The sequence below is a fragment of the Plecotus auritus genome (assembly GCF_963455305.1).
Source record: "Plecotus auritus genome assembly, chromosome: 9".
In the NCBI taxonomy this organism is placed as follows: Eukaryota; Metazoa; Chordata; class Mammalia; order Chiroptera; family Vespertilionidae; genus Plecotus; species Plecotus auritus.
Genome location: NC_137783.1, coordinates 150,447,471 through 150,465,037, shown reverse-complemented (window position 1 = coordinate 150,465,037; position 17,567 = coordinate 150,447,471). Strand labels below are relative to the sequence as shown.

Here is a 17,567-nt window from a genome sequence, read left to right as displayed (position 1 = left end):
GAAGAGAGAACAGGACCTCAAAGTCGCACATTTAGGCTTTGGGGTTGCGCAGACCCACGCCCAGTTTCTTGCCTCCTGGAGACAACTCAGCTGGTACTCCTGGCAGATGAGGCGTCCCGTGTAAATGGAGTGTTTATCCAGCACCAGGCTTCTCTGTCCACGCACAAACCCTGCAGCGCTCCAGCCCTGGCAGGGTGGGAACAGGCTAATGTGCTGCCCGGGACAGTTCTCTAACTCGGCTTGACACCTGCGGCTCATTACCATACTGGGCGGACTGGTAAGCGATGCGGCTCTAATCTAGGTGTGAACAGTGGCTAACACCCAAGGCCGACTTCCCAGGGGAGGGAGCGGAAACACACACTCCGTTAGTGATAACGGATTCTACTTAACGAAACCTCACGAAATGTAAGGTTCCCAAATACAAACCAATTTCCAAGGTTTCATCCTCTCAGTCACTGCAAAAGGCGGAACTATCATCACTCCTATCTAACAGGGGGGAGCTGAGGCTCAGAGCGGTGTGCTTTGCCCAGGGTCACGCACTTTTTGGAGGACAGGATTTGATCTCCAGCTCTGCTCGTTGGGTGTTGGGACTAGCTTCCTACTGACCGCTGAAGAGGCAGGTTCTGCCTGGCCAATGGATGCTGTCCACAGGTAGAGCCTCCCAGGCTGGTACCTGACTCCTCCTCCTGCCGCCCCGGTGTTGAGTACAGTTGGCTCTGGTCCAGACTCGCACTGGGACCCTGAGCAAGTCTCTTCGCTTTTCTGGGCCTCTGTTTCCCAGCCTGTGAAATGGGGCTACCGGTACGTACCCCGCAGGGCTGTGGGCAGGAAGGGAGGCGGCCCTGGCAGCGCTCAGAGGGCGGCCCCGAGGTGCCGTTACCCTCTCCCCCGCAAGCGCGTCCACACCGCCTCGGAGCGCAACGAGCGGGCGCTGCAGTCCCGCCCCCCCACCCCCCCCACCCCCCCCCACCCCCCCACCCCCCCCACCCCCCCCGGTCGCGGTGAAAGGCCCCGGAAGCCCGGCCGCCCCGCCCCGCGCCCGCGCCCGCCGGAGCCCCGCCCGCCTTCCGACGGGGGTGCGGCTCCAGGAAACGGCGCGCTCCGCTCAGCGCTCCAGGGACCCGACGCGCTCCGGCCCCGCCGTCTCAGCCAGACCCACAGGCGGCAGGCCGGACAGCGGCCCGGGTCCGAGCCTCAGACAACTCCGCACCGACGGGGCGGGCAGCGCGGCCAGGAGCCCCGGGAGCCATGGGGACCTGGGCGGGGCCAGCGGTCGCGGGCCAGCGGGAGCCCGGGTTCTGAGGAGCCGGGCGGCGGGGCCATGACCTCGGTGTGGAAGCGCCTGCAGCGCGTGGGCAAACGGGCCGCCAAGTTCCATTTTGTGGCCTGTTACCACGAGCTGGTGGTGGAGTGCACCAAGAAATGGTGAGTGGGCGGAGGCCTCGGGACCCCGGGCTGCCTGGGACCCCATCCAGCCTTTGGAGCCTCAGAGAACCCCGTCCGCAGCGCAAGGACTAACGTGGCCCCCCCCCCGCCGCCCCCCTCTTGGCCCCTGATGTCCAGGCACAGACACTGAGAAGGGCCCTTGCAGCTGGTGGGACCCCTAGAGTTGGGGGGTGTGGGAGCTTTGAGGGAGTGGAGTCAGGACTTCCGCCTGAGACTGTCTGCGCCCACACTTCCCTCAGCTGCGCTCGGGCTGGGGGGAAGGGAGGCCTCATGTTTTTGGCCAGAGGATGGTTCAAGGTGGCCAGTTTTGAGCTGTGCCGGCGCCAGGCTGGGGCAGAAGCCTTCATGGGCCTCAGAACAAGGATGCTGTCCCCTCCTCCCTGCCCACTTGTTGAGCCAGAACCTCCCCCCCCCCCAGCCAGACTGGGCTCTGGGAGGCTGGATTCATCTCCACAATGTCCTTAAAAGGGGAAACTGAGCACTGGGAGGGATGAGGAGGGAGGCGGGAGTGGCTTAAAGGGGCCTCGGAGGTTGTGGGTCCGGGAGGAGAAGGCCTGGAGAGGGCAAGGTAGTGGGGTGGGGGAGACATGTGGGGGTGCAGGACCTGGCCTGGACTGCCAGAGGACCCAGGGGTATCTCATTCTCCACAGCTGCCTAGGCCCCTGCGTCACACCCTAAATATATGTGTTCACTGGTGTCAGCTTCCCTTGGCTGGCTTAGGGCACAGCTGAGGGGATCTTACCCGCCAGGCTAAATTTAGGCTCCCAAGAGGAAGGACTGCTGGGGTAGGAAGGGACCTTGGGGTCCCTTAGGGAGCTGCCATGTTCCTGGTCTTGCCCTTTCAGCGAGGCCCAGAGCAGACGGGCTGGCTGGGGCAGCACAGCACGGCTGGCATGGGAGGGAACTCTGGCCTCTGGCTTCTACCTGGTACCCGCCTCCCTGGGTAAGGTCAGAGGATACTAGACATGGTCGGGGAGAGCAGGCCAAAGGTGTGGGCCATGTCCACGCATGTGAGTCACAGCGGGCCCGTCAGGGCCTCCTGGGCTGCTGAGCCCAGGTTGGGAAGCTGCCCCTGCCCAGGTCGAAGCTCCCCAGGAGGGCGTGCCCAGCCTGAGTCAGACTGCTTGGCCAGGCCCCGCCCTCCCTAGGCACCCCTTGTCCACTTCCCCTTTCTGGGAAGGCCCCATGGATACCCCTGCTCGGCCATCACCTGCTGTTTGGGGTTGGGGAGAGGAGCTTGGCTCCAGGCCAGAGGCCTCTAGGGTCAGCTGTGTGACCTTTCCTGGCCCCCTAATCTCTCCAGGCCTCAGCATCCTCAGGGTTTGACCAGTGAGCCATTTATCTTGGCTCCGACTCCAGAGGGGCAGTGAACTGGGCGAACTCAAGTGCCCTGGCATGGGACTGGATACAAGGAGGCTCTCGTGCTGCCCTCGACCATCCCCACCCTCCTGGGCAGCAGTTGGACCCTCTAACCCAGGGGTCCTCAAACTACGGCCCGCGGGCCACATGCGGCCCGCCGAGAACATGTATCCGGCCTGCCGGGTGCCGCTGCCTGTCCTGCTTAGCAGCCAACTCGTCCCGGGCCCGCAGTGCGCATAGGAATTTGTTCATAGTTTTTTTTTTTTAACTATAGTCCGGCCCTCCAACCGTCTGAGGGACAGTGAACTGGCCCCCAGTTTGAGGACCCCTGCGAGTCTAACCCAAAGGGGCCCCCTTCCTCCAAGGCCCCGCCATGTGTCAGCTCCGTGCGGGGACTGGGCCCTGCACAGGCGACTCTCCTCTTGATTTGTCTCTGTCTCCTCACATCTCTGCCTGCCCTCCGAGTCTGCCCTGAACATGCTGTTCAGCTTAGATAGAACCTGGAGGTCTTCCTGGAGGCCCCTCACAGGAGTCAGACACCCTGCAAAGCTAGGGGCCGGGGCTCTGGGTTTGAGAGGTGGGACGCACGCTGATTCTCCGGGCCGGGTCCCTGGGCCCAGCAAAGGACTGGGCATCGAAGGCCCTGGGCGGGTGTCTAAAAACAAGCGGACCCTCTGACTCTCTGAGCACCTCTCACCCCCTGCCCCCTCCTCTGACTCAGGGCCTCCCCCCAAACTCGGACCTTGCACTTGCCATTCTACCTGGAGCCCTCACACTGCCCATCCCTCCCCCGCTCATGCCTCTGCTCCCACATCCAATCGTAAGGAGACCCTGTGCAGGCACGACGTGCTTGCGCGGCGCTCTCTCCGGCCTCTGAAGTCAGCTGAGTGTCTTTTTCCTCTTAATTAGCACTCTTCCCCCACCTTTGTTGTTCTGAGCCCAGAGGGTCCTGCCTCTGCTTTGCTCTGCTCTGACCCTAAGATGCCCTTCACAAACAGTGTGAGTGAAGGGCTTCTCTTAGCCTGGTCTGTGCCTCTGCAGGGTCCTTGCTGTGTTTCTCTGTATCTGTCTGTGCCGGTCCCTTTCTCCCTGCCTTCATAACCCCGCTGACCTACATTGGGCCTTTGCCCTTCTGCCCTGGGCCCCACCCTGCTGCAGCAGCCCCGCCCTGCTCCCTGTGGCTTCAGATAAAGGGCTGTCCATGCCCTCTCCTGGGGGAGGGGAATGTGGGCAGAGGGAAGACCCTGGAGGAGATGGAGAAGCTGGGCAGCCTGACTGAGCAGCCCCCCCCTCTCCCCCACCCCTCCCAGGCAGCCGGATAAGTTGGTGGTGGTGTGGACCCGGCGGAACCGACGCATCTGCTCCAAGGTATGTTAGCTGGGGATACAGGTTAGGGGTGGGGCCAGTGAGGGGGTGTGGGTAAAGTGGGTGAGGGCTGATGGAGTGGTGGACTTCGTGGACTCCGGTTCAGATCAGAATCCACAGAATGGAGAGAAAGATGTGGTCAAGGTTGAAGACAAGGGCAAAGGGGGAGGGGGAGAGTTCAGATTGGGGGAGGACTCAGACTGCTCATTGCAGGCCCATAGCTGGCAGCCGGGCATCCAGAACCCATACCGGGGCACCGTGGTGTGGATGGTGCCTGAGAATGTGGACATCTCCGTGACCCTGTACAGGGTGAGTCTCTAGCCCTCCACGTAGAGGGGACTGGGCTGGCGATCACAGCCCCAGGCAACCACAGGGGTCCCCTGCTGGGCTGTCAAGCCAAATAGGAAAGACTGGTGAGACCAAGAACAGGGCTGCCTGTTCAGCGTGAGTGGCCAGGAGGTCTCCTTGGAGGAGGTCACATTGACCTGCCACGGGCAGTAGGAGAGACAGCTGGGATCAGGAGAAGCTAGGGGCAGCCCAGGCAGGATGGACCAGCACGTGGGAAGGCCCCAACCAAACACCCCCTGAGCCGGCACAGGCTCTTCTCCCCGCCCTGCCCCTACCCAGCAGCCCCTGTGCTCACCAATGCTCCCTTTTCCCAGGACCCCCACGTGGACCAGTATGAGGCCAAAGAGTGGACGTTTGTTATTGAAAATGTGAGTGCCTGTGGTGGGCTGGGGGCGGGGGTCTTGGGGACTCTGGGGCAGCACTGTACTCATTCCTCCGGCCCCTCCCCCTGGCCCACAGGAGTCCAAGGGGCAGCGGAAGGTGCTGGCCTCGGCCGAGGTGGACCTGGCCCGCCACGCGGGGCCTGTGCCTGCCCAAGTTCCGCTGCGGCTGCGGCTGAAGGCCAAGTCGGTGAAGGTGGTACATGCGGAGTTGAGCCTCACCCTCTCGGGGGTGCTGCTGCGAGAGGGCCGTGCCACGTGAGTGTCTGCCCGCCCTCCTTGGCCCTAGTTTTCAATCTCTGACCCCAACCCTTACTCCTGACCTCTGACCCCCAGGGACGATGACATGCAGAGTCTTGCGAGCCTTATGAGCGTGAAGCCGAGTGACGTGGGCAACTTGGACGACTTTGCTGAGAGTGACGAGGAGGAGGCTAATGGTCCAGGGGCCCCTGAGGCTCGGGCTCACGCACCCCAGCCAGGTGGGCTCACAGCCGTGGACGTGGACTGACCACCAAGACGGAGGGAGGGCGGGCCACATAGAAGCCACTTGCCCTGTGGGACAGGGGCAGCTTAGGCACGCCCAGTGACGGGAGCTCACAATTGCCCAGGCAGCTCTGCCCTGCCCTGCAACCCTGGTTGTCCAAACTTGGCCCCCGGTCCTGTGGTGGCCTGGGTCCTTGGCTGAGTCCTGCAGGATCCGTTCCCAGGATTCCCCATGCTCCTGGCCCTCTCCACCCACCTGGAGAAGAGCGGGTGCCTCCCCCACCTTGTACTTGTCCTATAACAACTGTGCCCAAGGTGCGGAGGGGCTGCAGTCCACCCTCACCACCCTCACCACCCACGCTTATGCCGGTCACCAGCTTCCTTATCCCTCCCTTTAGCTTATTAAGGCTTTTTTTCTGTCTGTCCTCCTGGTTCTCTCTCTTTTTCTCTGCATTCTCGGGCCTGTCTCTTCTCGCAGGCCGGGGCGGTGCCCTGAGGCCGGGGCGGCTCCCAGGTAGGCCCAGCGCTCTAGTTGGAGGGAGGGGGTCAGACCTTCAGGGCTCGCCTTGATCTGAACCTGCCCCTCCAAACCCTTCCCCAGATCCCCCTCGAGAGCTGAAGACACTTTGTGAGGAGGAGGAGGGCCGAGCACAGCCCCAGCAGGCAGGTGAGGCCCAGACTGGGGCTGGATGGGGACTGGACCTCCAGTCATGGGGCCCAGGCCTCAGCACTGCCCTCCTTGCTTCTTCCCCAGCTGCCAGCCCTTCCAGTACTGAGGGTACCAGCCCAGCCCCTGTGAGTGTCCCTGCGCCCCCAGCCAGGGCCTCCCGGGGCCAGGGGTCAGAACCAGCTACTGTAGTCGGGGGCCAAGTGGGGCCTGAAGCCCCAAGGCCCCCCGGAACCCCACTGGAGACAAGGTGAGCTTTGGAACCAGCCCCACCCCCATGCCCTGACCAGTTAGGAAGCTGCCCTCCCTCTACCAACCTGCCTCTCCAGCACCCCAGCAATCTGAGGGGAAGGGGGGTTGGGGCTGAGAGTCGGGGGGGCAAATGACTCCTCCAACACCCCCTCCTGCTCTCTCCTCAGGTCCTCAAGACATTCAGGCCAGGATTTGGCCCCCATCCCGGCCCCTCGGCTCCGGAAAGGCTCTGATGCCCCCTGGCCCTTAGTCCCCCAAGGGAAAGATGAGGCCCCCAAAGCCTCAGGGGCTCCCCCAGCAGGAGTGGGTTCTGCTGGGGAGACCCAGGCCCAGGCAAGCCCTCAGGAAGGGACAGAGGCCCAGGGAGCCAGGCCAAGCTCAGGCATTGAGGATGGAGGCTGCAGAAACTCGTTGGGAGAGCAGAAAGTCAAGGCTGAGGAAGGCACCATTGGGGACAGGCCAGAGGCCAGTGGGGTGGACACTGAGCAGGGGTCAGGACCCAGAGGAGTGAACACTAAGAGGTCAGAGGTCAGAACTGGGGAGGCTGAAGAGAGTTCAGAAGTTAATCAAGTGGATGCTGAGCAGAGGTCAAACATGAGACACGTGGACACTAAGGGACCAGAGGCTACAGGGGTGATGTCTGAGGCAAGGGTGAAGGGAACTCCTGAGGCTCCTCTGAGGGCCTCTCAGGGGAGGACAGGGGTCAGCACCCAGGATGAGGCTCCTTCTATCCAGAGCTCACCCCCAGCAGAACCTGCAGGGCATCCCAGGCATCTCAGTGACTCCAAGGGGTCCAGGGCTGCTGCAGGCCCGGAGAGAGAGGGTGCAGAGGTGAGGGGCGGGGCCTCTGGTGTTGGGGGGACAGGCCTGGAGCAGGGCCCCTCTGTTGGAGCAGCAAGCACCAGGCCCCAGGTGAGCAGGTCCCAGGAAGCCCCACCCACAGCTGACCAGGGGGCAGTTTCTAGGGATCTGGGGGTCTGGGAGGCAGAAACTGGAGTCTTGAGTGTCCTGGGAACAGAGATGGGGATGAAAGAATCAGAGGTTCTGGGGACCCAGGAGACAGAAGCAGAGGGATCAGGGTTCCCAAAGATAGAGAGCGGGACTGCAGAAGCTGAGATGTTGGAGGCCCAGGAGACAGAGGCAGCGAGCTCAGGGGTTCTTGAGTCAGAAGCCGCTGGGATGGCAGAGTCTGAGGAACCGGAGACCCAGAAAACAGAGGCTGGGGCTTCAGGAGTTCTGAGAACAGAGACTGGGATGGCAGAGACTGAGATATTGGGGGCCCAGGTGATAACAGGGGGCTCAGGGGTACTGAGAATAGAAGCGGAGATAGCAGAGCCTGCAATACTGGGGGCCAAGGAGACAGAGGTGGGAGGGTCAGGGGTCTCAGCAATAACATCCGAGGTACCAGGGACCCAGGAAACAGAAGTAGGAGGTTCTGAGGTTCCAGGGTTTGAGACTGAGACAACAAAGGCAAAGATACTGGGGACCCAGGAGAAAACAGTTGAGGGTTCAAGGGTCCCCGAGATAGAAACAGAGGTAGAGGGTTCAGGGGTCCCAGGGGTGGTGACTGAGACAGCAGAAGCTGAGATATTGGGGACCCAGGAGGTAGCATCTGGGGGTTCAGGGGTCCCAGAGATGGGGACTGAGACAGCAGAAACTGAGATATTGGGGACCCAGGATAGAGCAGCTGGGGATTCAGAGGTCCCAGGGGTGGTGACTGAGACAGCAGAAGCTGAGATATTGGGGACCCAGGAGGTAGCATCTGGGGGTTCAGGGGTCCCAGGGGTGGTGACTGAGATAGCAGAAGCTGAGATATTGGGGACCCAGGAGGTAGCATCTGGGGGTTCAGGGGTCCCAAGGATGGGGACTGAGATAGCAGAAGCTGAGATATTGGGGACCCAGGATAGAGCATCTGGGGGTTCAGGGGTCCCAGGGGTGGTGACTGAGACAGAAGCTGAGATATTGGGGACCCAGGAGGTAGCAGCTGGGGGTTCAGGGGTCCCAGAGATGGGGACTGAGACAGCAGGGGCCCAGGAGACAGAGGTGGGGGATTCAGGGGTCTCAGGGCCAGAGGTTGGAATGTCAGAGGCTGAGGGACTGGGGACTCAACAGACAGAAAGAACGGTTTTGGAGGCTGAGAACTCGAAGGTCTCTGGGGTCCTGGAGGCAGAGACTGGGCTCTGCGGGAGCTTCATGTATGAGGCATTCAAGGCCCCAGTTACTAAGCATGGAGTTTTAAGGTCCCAGGGATCAGAGGCAGAGACTGCAGTTTTGAGGGTCCAGGAGTTGGAGGCTGGGGTTTTGGGGATTTCAGAGGCCAAGCCTGGGGTTTGGGGAGCCTGTGAAGAAGAGATGGAAGTTTTAGGTCCTCCAGAGAACCAATCTGGTATTTTTGAGGCCCAGGAAGCAGAGGCTGGGGTCTTGGGAACCGAGAAGGGGAGAGAAGCTGAGGCCAGCCTGACTGAGACGCAGGTGGCCAGTGGGGCAGGGGCTGGGGTGCCCAGGCCCTCAGGGGCCTCTTCCCCAGAGGAGCCAGAAGAGGACAGGAGGCTGCCCGGCAGCCAGGTAGGGATGGGGGCTGCCGAGGGCCCAGTCTTCTGCTTCTCACTAACCTGGGGCTGAGCTAACGGCGGCTCTGCATGGACCCACCTGGTCGACTGGGGTGGGGTGGCGCGGGCTCAGCTTCAAGGAGCCCCCTCACCCCGTCCTCTCTCAGGATACCCTGGCTCCCCCACCCTGTCTTCCCTGGGCTGCATGGAGTGGGACATCCTTAAGCTGATTTTTCTGGGCTGACCTTGAGGTGTGGCTGCTGTGACCTCTGATCTTGCCTGGGGGCCACGGATCTTTTAGGTGACTTTGGTAGATAACCCCAGAGCTGGAAACTTGCCTGGCTCCAAGGCTCTGGCCGGTGGTCTCTGGTGACTCCTACAAAACCAGAGCTGGGGCTGTTTTATGCCCAAGGACAGACGCACATATTCACATTCCCTAAGCCCATCCCTGTGTCCCCAGGCACTACCTGCCCTGGTCAGCTCCAGCCAGTCCCTGCTGGAGTGGTGCCAGGAAGTCACCGCTGGCTACCGTGGCGTCCGAGTCACCAACTTTACTACATCCTGGCGCAATGGTTTGGCTTTCTGTGCCATCCTGCACCGATTCTACCCAGACAAGATGTGAGCCACCAAAGGGGGTAGGAATGACCTGGGGAGCCTGCCAGGAGGGCAGTGTGAACCAGCCTCTGACCAGAGCTCTCTCCACAGCGACTATGCCTCCCTGGACCCGCTCAACATCAAGCAGAACAACAAGCAGGTGAGATGGGGAGGGAACAGTGCCTGGCGGGAAGGAGGGCCCAAGATTGCGGTCCCAATGTCTGTCGGAGAGGAATCTGGGCTGGCGGGCCCCAGCCGTGGCTTTTGGAAGTTCTGCCACCTTTTATCCTTTTGGTCTTTTAAAATTTAAATTGTTCGTTTTCCACGGTTTAGTTGTGTGGGTTTTAAAGCATATCTCCACTAGTGGGTTTTTCCAAAACCACTCCTTCGCGAGCAGTTGCTGGGTTACATGAGCGTTGCACTGTTGCTACGCTTCCTCCAATAGGAGGGTGAAGGCGTTGCTAGGCAAACCTTGGCATGCGGGTCGTGGGGACCCTGGGCGGTCCAGGGTGGTGCCACAGCGTAGCTGGGCAACAGCCGCCAACCGGGCTGCCACCGCTGACCCCGAGCTCTCCGTTCCTAGGCCTTCGATGGCTTCGCAGCCCTGGGCGTGTCGCGGCTGCTGGAGCCCGCGGACATGGTGCTGCTGTCGGTGCCGGACAAGCTCATAGTCATGACATACCTGTGCCAGATCCGCGCCTTCTGCACGGGGCAGGAGCTGCAGCTGGTGCAGCTGGAGGGCGGTGGCCGAGCTGGCACGTACCGTGTAGCCAGCACCCAATCCAGCCCGCCCGACGACCTGGACGCCAGTGGCCTGGCACAGAGGCTGCGGGAGCACCGGGCAGAGTCGCCCGAGGAGCCCAAGGAGCTGAAGGAGGCTGCGCGCCACGGGGAAGGGGCAGCCCCCGAGGGGGCTTCCAAGGACCAAGGGGCCGAGGCCGCCCAGGAGGCGCGCTCTGCGGAGGCCCCGGCTGAGGGCCCCGGAGCCCGAGCGTCGGTGCCCGCGGCTGAGGGGCTGGTGAACGGGGCCGGAGCGCCGGGCGCGGGAGGCGGCGTGCGGCTGCGGCGGTCATCAGTGAACGGGGAGGCCGGGCCGGTGCCCCCGCCCCGCGCGCACGGCTCCTTCTCCCACGTGCGGGACGCCGACCTGCTGAAGAAGAGGCGCTCGCGGCTGCGGAACAGCAACTCCTTCTCCGTGGAAGACCCCGACTCCGGAGCCACGGCTGCGGTGAGTCCTCTCCGCGGTGTGGGTTATGGGCAGCTAAGGGGCGGATCCCGAGGTGCCCCAAGGGCAGCGCTGGCGTGGAGGAGGGGGTTTGGGGGGCGGGACTCAGCGGGGCTGGGGAGGCACTCTGATCAGAGGGACCTTGGTGCCTGCGGAAGAGTCAGCAAGGCCCGCCGGGCCCCCAGCGACTGCGGGGAAGAGCCCTGGCCTCCTTAGGTACATGCTGTCGGGCTCTAGAAGGAAAGTCCCAGAAGGCTCCAGGTTGTCACACTCAGGGCAGCACTCCACGTGGCCTTTAGAGTGGGCTGGGCCTTTCTTCCCCTGCAGGTGGCCCAGGGTCAACCAGTAGCCATCGCTGCCTTGCAAGCTGGGGGCAAGGTGTCCATACCCAAGGGGGCCATTCAGGGCCTCCCAACACCAAGAGCCTCTGACTTGGGTCTTTAGCTCCAGATGCTGGAAACCAGTTTCCTCTTTTCTGTGATAATGGGAGGTTGGACATTGGAGACCCTCATCCCCTGCAGGTCTCAGGTCAGAGTCTGCCGGGGTGTGGTGTCACGTGGTCACTACAGATCTTAAAGGGGAGATGGTCCCAGAGAGGGCAAGGTTTTGCGCAAGGACTCCAGCCACTGAAGTCCAGGCCGTGGGCGTTCCAGCTGGGGTCTGCCCACTGCATCCTCCTGCCTGTGACAGCAGGAGCAGCGGTCAGACCACTCCAGCCTCCAGCTGCCCGGGATGGCTCCTGAGTTCTAAGGAAAGGAGGGGATACACTGGAAAGCCTTTTCTGAGCCAGGCCGATAGGACAGGCAGGTTTCCCAGGGGGCAGAATGGGAGGGGTGGTTCTAAAGTGGAGGGGCCCGCACAAGCAAAAACATGGCAGCAGGAAATCTCCGGTCTCCTGTAGGGAACTGCCAGGCCTCTCGGGTCAGGTCCGCAGGTGGTGGTGAGGCAGCCCGGGGAGCAGAAGCCTTGGGAGGGCCCAAAGGCACCCACAGGAGATGTGATAGACGGGAGTCAGAGGGACACAGCCACCCGGCCTAGCCAGTCTGCTGGCCTCTGGACACAGCCTTGTTAATGTCAGTGACTTCCCAGTGGCGTAGCTCAATGGTTGAGCGTCTATCTACCTATGGACCAGGAGGCAGCCAATCAATGATTCTCTCTCATCATTGATGTTTCTATCCTCTCTCCCTCTCCCTTCCTCTCCGAAATTAATCAAAATATAAAAAAAATAAAATAAAGGGGAGACTTCATCCTACAGTCTTCTGGGCCCAAGTTCAGTACCTGGTCCTTCCAAGCCAGGCCGCTTCCTGTTCTTGTCCCACAGGAGATATTTGACCAATGGGACTGCAGAGGACTTCTCCTCATTGGCCACTCCCAGACCCATGCTTGTGTGCAGTGGCAGGATGTCAGGCCTGGCCTCACCCTTGGGCACTCCCAGTGTCCTGGAGTAGGATGAAGTCAGGCCCCTTGAAGCTGGGGTGGGGCTGAAGCAATGCCATGAGGAGGGCAGGATGCCTCTGGTGCAGTTCAGCAAGGCTTCCTGGAGCAGGGGCCACACATAAGGGTGTAGGAAGGGGAATCTGGGCCAGACATGAGGAAGTACTGGAATTCCCACCAGCACTGGTGTGAGTAAGCTCAGCTGCTGCTGAGGTTGGGGTTTCTCCACTGTCCTGCCTCTGCCTGCCTGGTGGTTGAGCTCTTGCTGTGTGCCTGGCTTGCCTCCACAACCCATATGGACTCCTCACAATGCCCCTTCCAGGCGGGAATGACGGTCCCATTTTGCAGGTGAGAACATTGAGGCTCAGGGAGATGATGAAAGAGGCAAAGGGTGTGAACCCAGCTTCGGAGCCTGAACTCCTAAATGGGGGCTCCTTCTGGGCCCAGCACTAGTGACTGGTTGTGTGATCCTGGTAAAGCCACCTCCCTCTGTGCTCTCTGCCTGACGATGAGAGGCAAAGGCATGGAAGTTCTTGGCAGAGAAGCCTGGGAACCCACTCAGGGTGCTTTCTGAAAAGGGGCCTGTGTTTTCCCTCCGTGTCTGTCTGGAGCCTGCAACTCCAGGTCACACGGGGCTGGGGTGTCTTTTTTTTTTTTTTTAATATATTTTATTGATATTTTACAGAGAGGAAGGGAGAGGGATAGAGAGTCAGAAACATCGATGAGAGAGAAACATCGATCAGCTGCCTCCTGCACACTCCCCACTGGGGATGTGCCCGCAACCAAGGTACATGCCCTTGACCGGAATCGAACCCGGGACCCTTGAGTCCGCAGGCCGACGCTCTATCCACTGAGCCAAACCGGTTTCGGCAGGGGCTGGGGTGTCTTCCCATTTGACTTTCAAGAACACAGACAGGCCCAGTGGTTCTGTTCAGCCTAGAGGCAAGCAGCAAATCGGTGGCCAAGCTGGGAACAAACCTTTGGATTAGACATCCCTGGGCCCTCGGCCAGGCTCTGTGTGAGCCTCATCTATGACCCTCAATTTCCTCATCTGTAAAGTGGGGATAGTAGTCGCTCCTGCCTCTCAGGGTTGTTGGGAGAACTAAATGAGCTAATCCATGCATAGTCCCCAGCGTATGAATGCTGAGTCAATGTCAGCTATTCTTAATGATAATATCATAATAATGTTTTATGTTAATCAGTGTACTCTGAGTGCATTCTCTGGGCCCCACCCTGTCTGCGGGGCTACCTCTGGCCAGGGAGACATGGGTAACTAACAGCCATGATGGGGTGGGGGGTGGGGCTATGATGGGGGAGGCCCAGGAGGCCATGGAGGAAGCATCTGCCCAGCCTGGGGCTCAGGGGGCGCTTCCGGAGGCATGAAGGGCAAAGAGGGAAGCAGAAAGCGGTATGGGAGCCCGAAGGGGCTTCTGGAGGAGGTGGAGCTGAGCCAGGTCATGAAGGTCAAGTTGACTCCAGGCTGAGGAAGCTACTTGGGGAAGTGAAGTCCATGACTGCAGCTGGTGGGTGGCGACTGGGTGGGGTTCAGGGTAGTGGGAGTTGAGGCTGCAGCTGCCGGTAGGCCTTGGCAACGAGGCTGGGGGCTGGAGAGGTGGAGGTTTTAGGAAGACCCTTCAGTGGTGGCCTTAGGGTGTTAGCAGGCAGGGCATGGGTAGTGGCTGGTGAGGAGTTACCACTGACTCAGGCCAGAGAGATGGCACCTGAGCAAGGGGTGTCTAGGGCTCCCTCTCAGAGGGGTGCAGGGTGGGGTGGACAGTGGGGTGACCTAGAGCAGGAGCCATCAATGGAGCCTGGCTGTCAGCTGAGCTGAAAGTGGGGGGCCCCCAGGTCTGTCCCCGGGAGTCGCCAGGGACGAGGCAATCAGGGGCCAGTCCTGCCCTTCCAGTCTAAAATGGTAGTTCCAGGCAACTTTCCTGTTCTGAGTGATATGTGAAGTGGGGCTGGCTCTAGGCATAGAAATTGGTAACAGGAGAGCACCCCCCTTTGGTCAGTAGGTGGAGGTGCTGGCTCAGGATGGCCACATCAGGCCAGCTCCGTCCCTGTGTGGGGCCCTGGCCATGATGGAGACGCCAGCACTAGGTGACAGGAGTCAGCGGTGGCCTGGGAGAGGGAGATCCATGGAAGAGGGGGCAATAGGGGGAAGGAGGGGCTCCAGTTGGCCGCTACACAGCCTTTCACCCCTGACTCTCACCAATACTCTGTGAGGACCCAGGAACGAGGATGGTGAGGCTCAGAGAGTGCGAATCGACTGGCCAGGACCACAGGGCCAGGCTCTGGCTGGGTCCAGGGTGGGATTTTTGGGGAACCCCTCCAAGCCGTCACTGTCTCCTTCCTCCACAGGAAGGCCTGAGCCCTGCCCCCAGCCCACCCACAGCCCCAGCCCCACAGCAGCCCTCTGGTGAGTAGTTTTGAAGGGGTGGACCCAGCTCAACCAAAGCTGCTCCTTGATCCTGCACTGGGGACCTCTTGGGGGCAGGTGTCAGCTGGAGGTGCCTTAGCCTGGTCTCTGTCTGCAGGTGGCAGTCCCCCATTGGAGGAGCCATCCCCAAACCCAGGGGAAGAGGCTGGGCTGGTAAGGTGGGCTGAGGTGGGAGGAGCTGATGAGTGGGCACTTCCTAGGCAGGGCCTGGGTGGAACCCACCCTGTTCCCCCTCCCTTTTTACCCCAGCAACGGTTCCAGGACACAAGTCAGTACGTGTGCGCAGAGCTACAGGCCCTGGAACAGGAGCAGAGGCAGATAGATGGGCGGGCAGCTGAGGTGGAGACGCAGCTGAGGAGCCTTATGGCATCAGGTGGGCCAGGCTTCTAGAGTCCACTCCCCAACACATGCCACCAGATCTGCCCAGTCCTGCAGCCCTTCCTGCCCTGGGGAGGAGTTGGGGGGAGGCAAGACTGGGTTCATCATCCCCATTTACAGCTGGGCACCCTGAGGCCCTGAGCAGGGAAGCAGCTTGCTGGAGACACACACTCTGGCTTCTGGGATGCCATAAGGGAGCGTCCCCCCCCCCACCCCCCCGGTTCAGGGGCAGGCCTGGTGACTGTCAGGCCGGGCTCAGGTGCCAACAAGCTGCAGGAGGAGATGCTGATCCAGGAGTGGTTCACACTGGTCAACAAGAAGAACGCTCTCATCCGGAGGCAGGACCAGCTGCAGCTGCTGTGAGTGCTGGCCCCTCGCTGTCCAGGCCCCACCCCGCCACCCACGGCCCACAGAGCAGAGAAGCTTTGCTACTTTGATTAGAGCGACCCATTGCTTTCTTCTTTCTATGAAGATCTTTTTGAAAAATTGCTCAGCCATCTTATTCCCCCCCACATTTCCTGTTTAAAGTGTGTACCTCTTAAATTGGTGCTAATTTTACTAATGAGAGAAAAATGTGGTGCAGACAGGTCGGGGCTGAGTGCCCTAGTTTGACCCTGTTCCTTTACAGTCAGGAAAACTGAGGCCAGAGAGATCTGAGCTGGTTTCCCCAGGGGCATCAGAGAAGCCACTCTGGCAGTAATCGCCTTTGTAGTCCTGCTTTTTGGATAATTTTTAATACTTGCTGTTTATGAGTAATGTTCATGCAAATCATCCCACTGGGTTGCTTATTATTTTATTTTATTATTTTTTTTAATCCTCACCAGAGGAAATTTTTTTTTTAAATATATTTTATTGATTTTTTACAGAGAGGAAGGGAGAGAGATAGAGAGTTAGAAACATCAATGAGAGAGAAACATCAATCAGCTGCCTCCTGCACACCCCCTACTGGGGATGTGCCCACAACCAAGAATGCCCTTGACCGGAATCGAACCTGGGACCCCTGAGTCCGCAGGCCGATGCTCTATCCACTGAGCCAAACCGGTTAGGGCACCAGAGGAAATGTTTGTTTGTTTTTTTCCATTGATTCTAGGGGGAGAGAGAGAGAGGGGGAGATACATCCATCGGTTGCCTCCCATATGTCTCCCAACTGGGACTGAACCCAGGACCATTCAGTGCAGGGAGCGATGCTCTAACCCACTGAGCAACACACAGGGCTGTTTTATATTTTTAAAAGGGGCGGGGCACCCCGGCCGGGCAGCGCAGCTGGTTAGAAAGTCATCCCCGTAGGCCGAGGTTGCAGGTTTGATCTCTGGTCAGGGCACATACAAGAAGCAACCAATGAATGCATATGCAAGTGGAACAACAATATCAATGTTTCTCTCTCTTTCAAATAAATAATTAAAAATAAAATAAAAGGGGTGGGGGATGGGAGGAGACAATATAAACTTCCAACAATTGGGGAACAGTTGGAACAAAAGAGATGGCCGACTCCAGGATATAGCTCTGCCCTCAGCCCAGTCCTCAGGAGACCTGGTGGTGAGGTGGATGGGGGCCAGGGAGTGGCTCTCCGTTCCCCTTCCCCTGACCCGTCACCTCCGCCTCCCAGCATCGAGGAGCAGGACTTGGAGCGGAGGTTCGAGCTGCTGAGCCGGGAGCTACGGGCCATGCTGGCCATCGAAGGTGGGAGATGGGGCCGGAGGGGCCTGGGTTGAGGACAGGGCCGCGGCCGGTGCCTCCTGACCCTCCGCCTCTTCCGCCCTCAGACTGGCTGAAAACGGCCGCGCAGCAGCACCGAGAGCAGCTCTTGCTGGAGGAGTTGGTGTCGCTGGTGAACCAGCGCGACGAGCTGGTCCGGGACTTGGACCACAAGGAGCGGATGTGAGTGTGGCCGGGGTGCGCGGGGAGCGGGGAGCTGGGAGGGCCCGGGAGCGCACCCCCGAGCGCTGGGCATGGCCCCGCGGGCTGACGCGCACCCGCCCCGCCCCAGCGCCCTGGAGGAGGACGAGCGCCTGGAGCGCGGCCTGGAGCAGCGGCGCCGCAAGCTGAGCCGGCAGCTGAGCCGGCGCGAACGCTGTGTGCTGAGCTGAGCCGCCGCCGGAGTCCTCGGCTTTCCGGTCGCCGGGCGCATCGCCGCCCCGCCGTGCACTCCCGACGACCCGGCCCTCTCGGCTGCCGCGCGCGGCCTGTAGGGGCCGCTGTCGCTCCTTTACCAGGAGGCTCGGGCGGCCCTTGGGTCCCGTAGGACTGAGCGGCGCGCGCCGTCGGGCGGTATTTATTTGTCTGTGTGCGAGTGTGTGTGTGTGTGTTCGCGGGGCCTGGGGGTCCCCGGAGCGCCGCGCAGAACCCCTCCTCGACGGCAGGGCCCGGGTGGCCAGCCCCAGGGGAGCGGGGTGGTTGTGAACTGCCGCGCCCGCCCTCCTCTGCTTCCTGTTCCCTGTGAGCAATAAAGTTGGACAAGGCCACACAGCACCGACTCTTTCTCGGAGCAGCTGGGGTTATCAATGGACGGAAGGGGTTGGTGCTCAGCCGATAAGGTTGTCTGCGATCCTAAACGGGGCTGTGCGGGCTTTGAGGTTCCCAGATGCCAATGGAGGCGGGACTTTCCAAGGTTGATGGGGCTTTGGGTTGACTGCGGGGAACAACCATT

The 17,567-nt window shown here is 60.7% G+C and overlaps 1 protein-coding gene across 8 annotated transcripts; it reads left to right on the top strand.

Moving 5' to 3' along the window:
- The first annotated feature begins 1,133 nt into the window (after positions 1-1,133).
- On the top strand, positions 1,134-17,387 carry EHBP1L1 (EH domain binding protein 1 like 1). Of its 8 annotated transcripts, XM_080641165.1 has the most exons (21): positions 1,134-1,425; positions 4,116-4,173; positions 4,384-4,479; positions 4,833-4,886; positions 4,978-5,156; positions 5,235-5,377; positions 5,860-5,895; positions 5,983-6,048; positions 6,136-6,298; positions 6,468-7,212; positions 8,704-8,865; positions 9,310-9,467; positions 9,555-9,603; positions 10,027-10,671; positions 14,464-14,521; positions 14,640-14,695; positions 14,792-14,915; positions 15,147-15,279; positions 16,527-16,600; positions 16,684-16,798; positions 16,908-17,387. In XM_080641165.1, exons 1-21 carry the CDS (start codon positions 1,322-1,324, stop codon positions 17,005-17,007), a joined length of 3,318 nt encoding a protein of 1,105 aa, XP_080497291.1. In that variant the 5' UTR covers positions 1,134-1,321; the 3' UTR covers positions 17,008-17,387. The 8 variants fall into 8 exon arrangements, with proteins under 8 accessions (XP_080497291.1, XP_080497292.1, XP_080497289.1 ...); XM_080641166.1 differs by lacking the exon at positions 8,704-8,865; XM_080641163.1 differs by having other exon boundaries at positions 6,468-8,865; positions 15,180-15,279.
- Positions 17,388-17,567: the final 180 nt, after the last annotated feature.

Excerpts from the sequence above, each read along its gene's own strand:
- EHBP1L1 (XM_080641163.1), top strand. The coding sequence starts at position 1,322 with ATGACCTCGGTGTGGAAGCGCCTGCAGCGCGTGGGCAAACGGGCCGCC. Across the intron at positions 5,896-5,982 it reads GAGGCCGGGGCGGCTCCCAG|ATCCCCCTCGAGAGCTGAAG; the intron begins GTAGGCCCAGCG and ends ACCCTTCCCCAG. Across the intron at positions 14,696-14,791 it reads CAGGGGAAGAGGCTGGGCTG|CAACGGTTCCAGGACACAAG; the intron begins GTAAGGTGGGCT and ends TTTTTACCCCAG.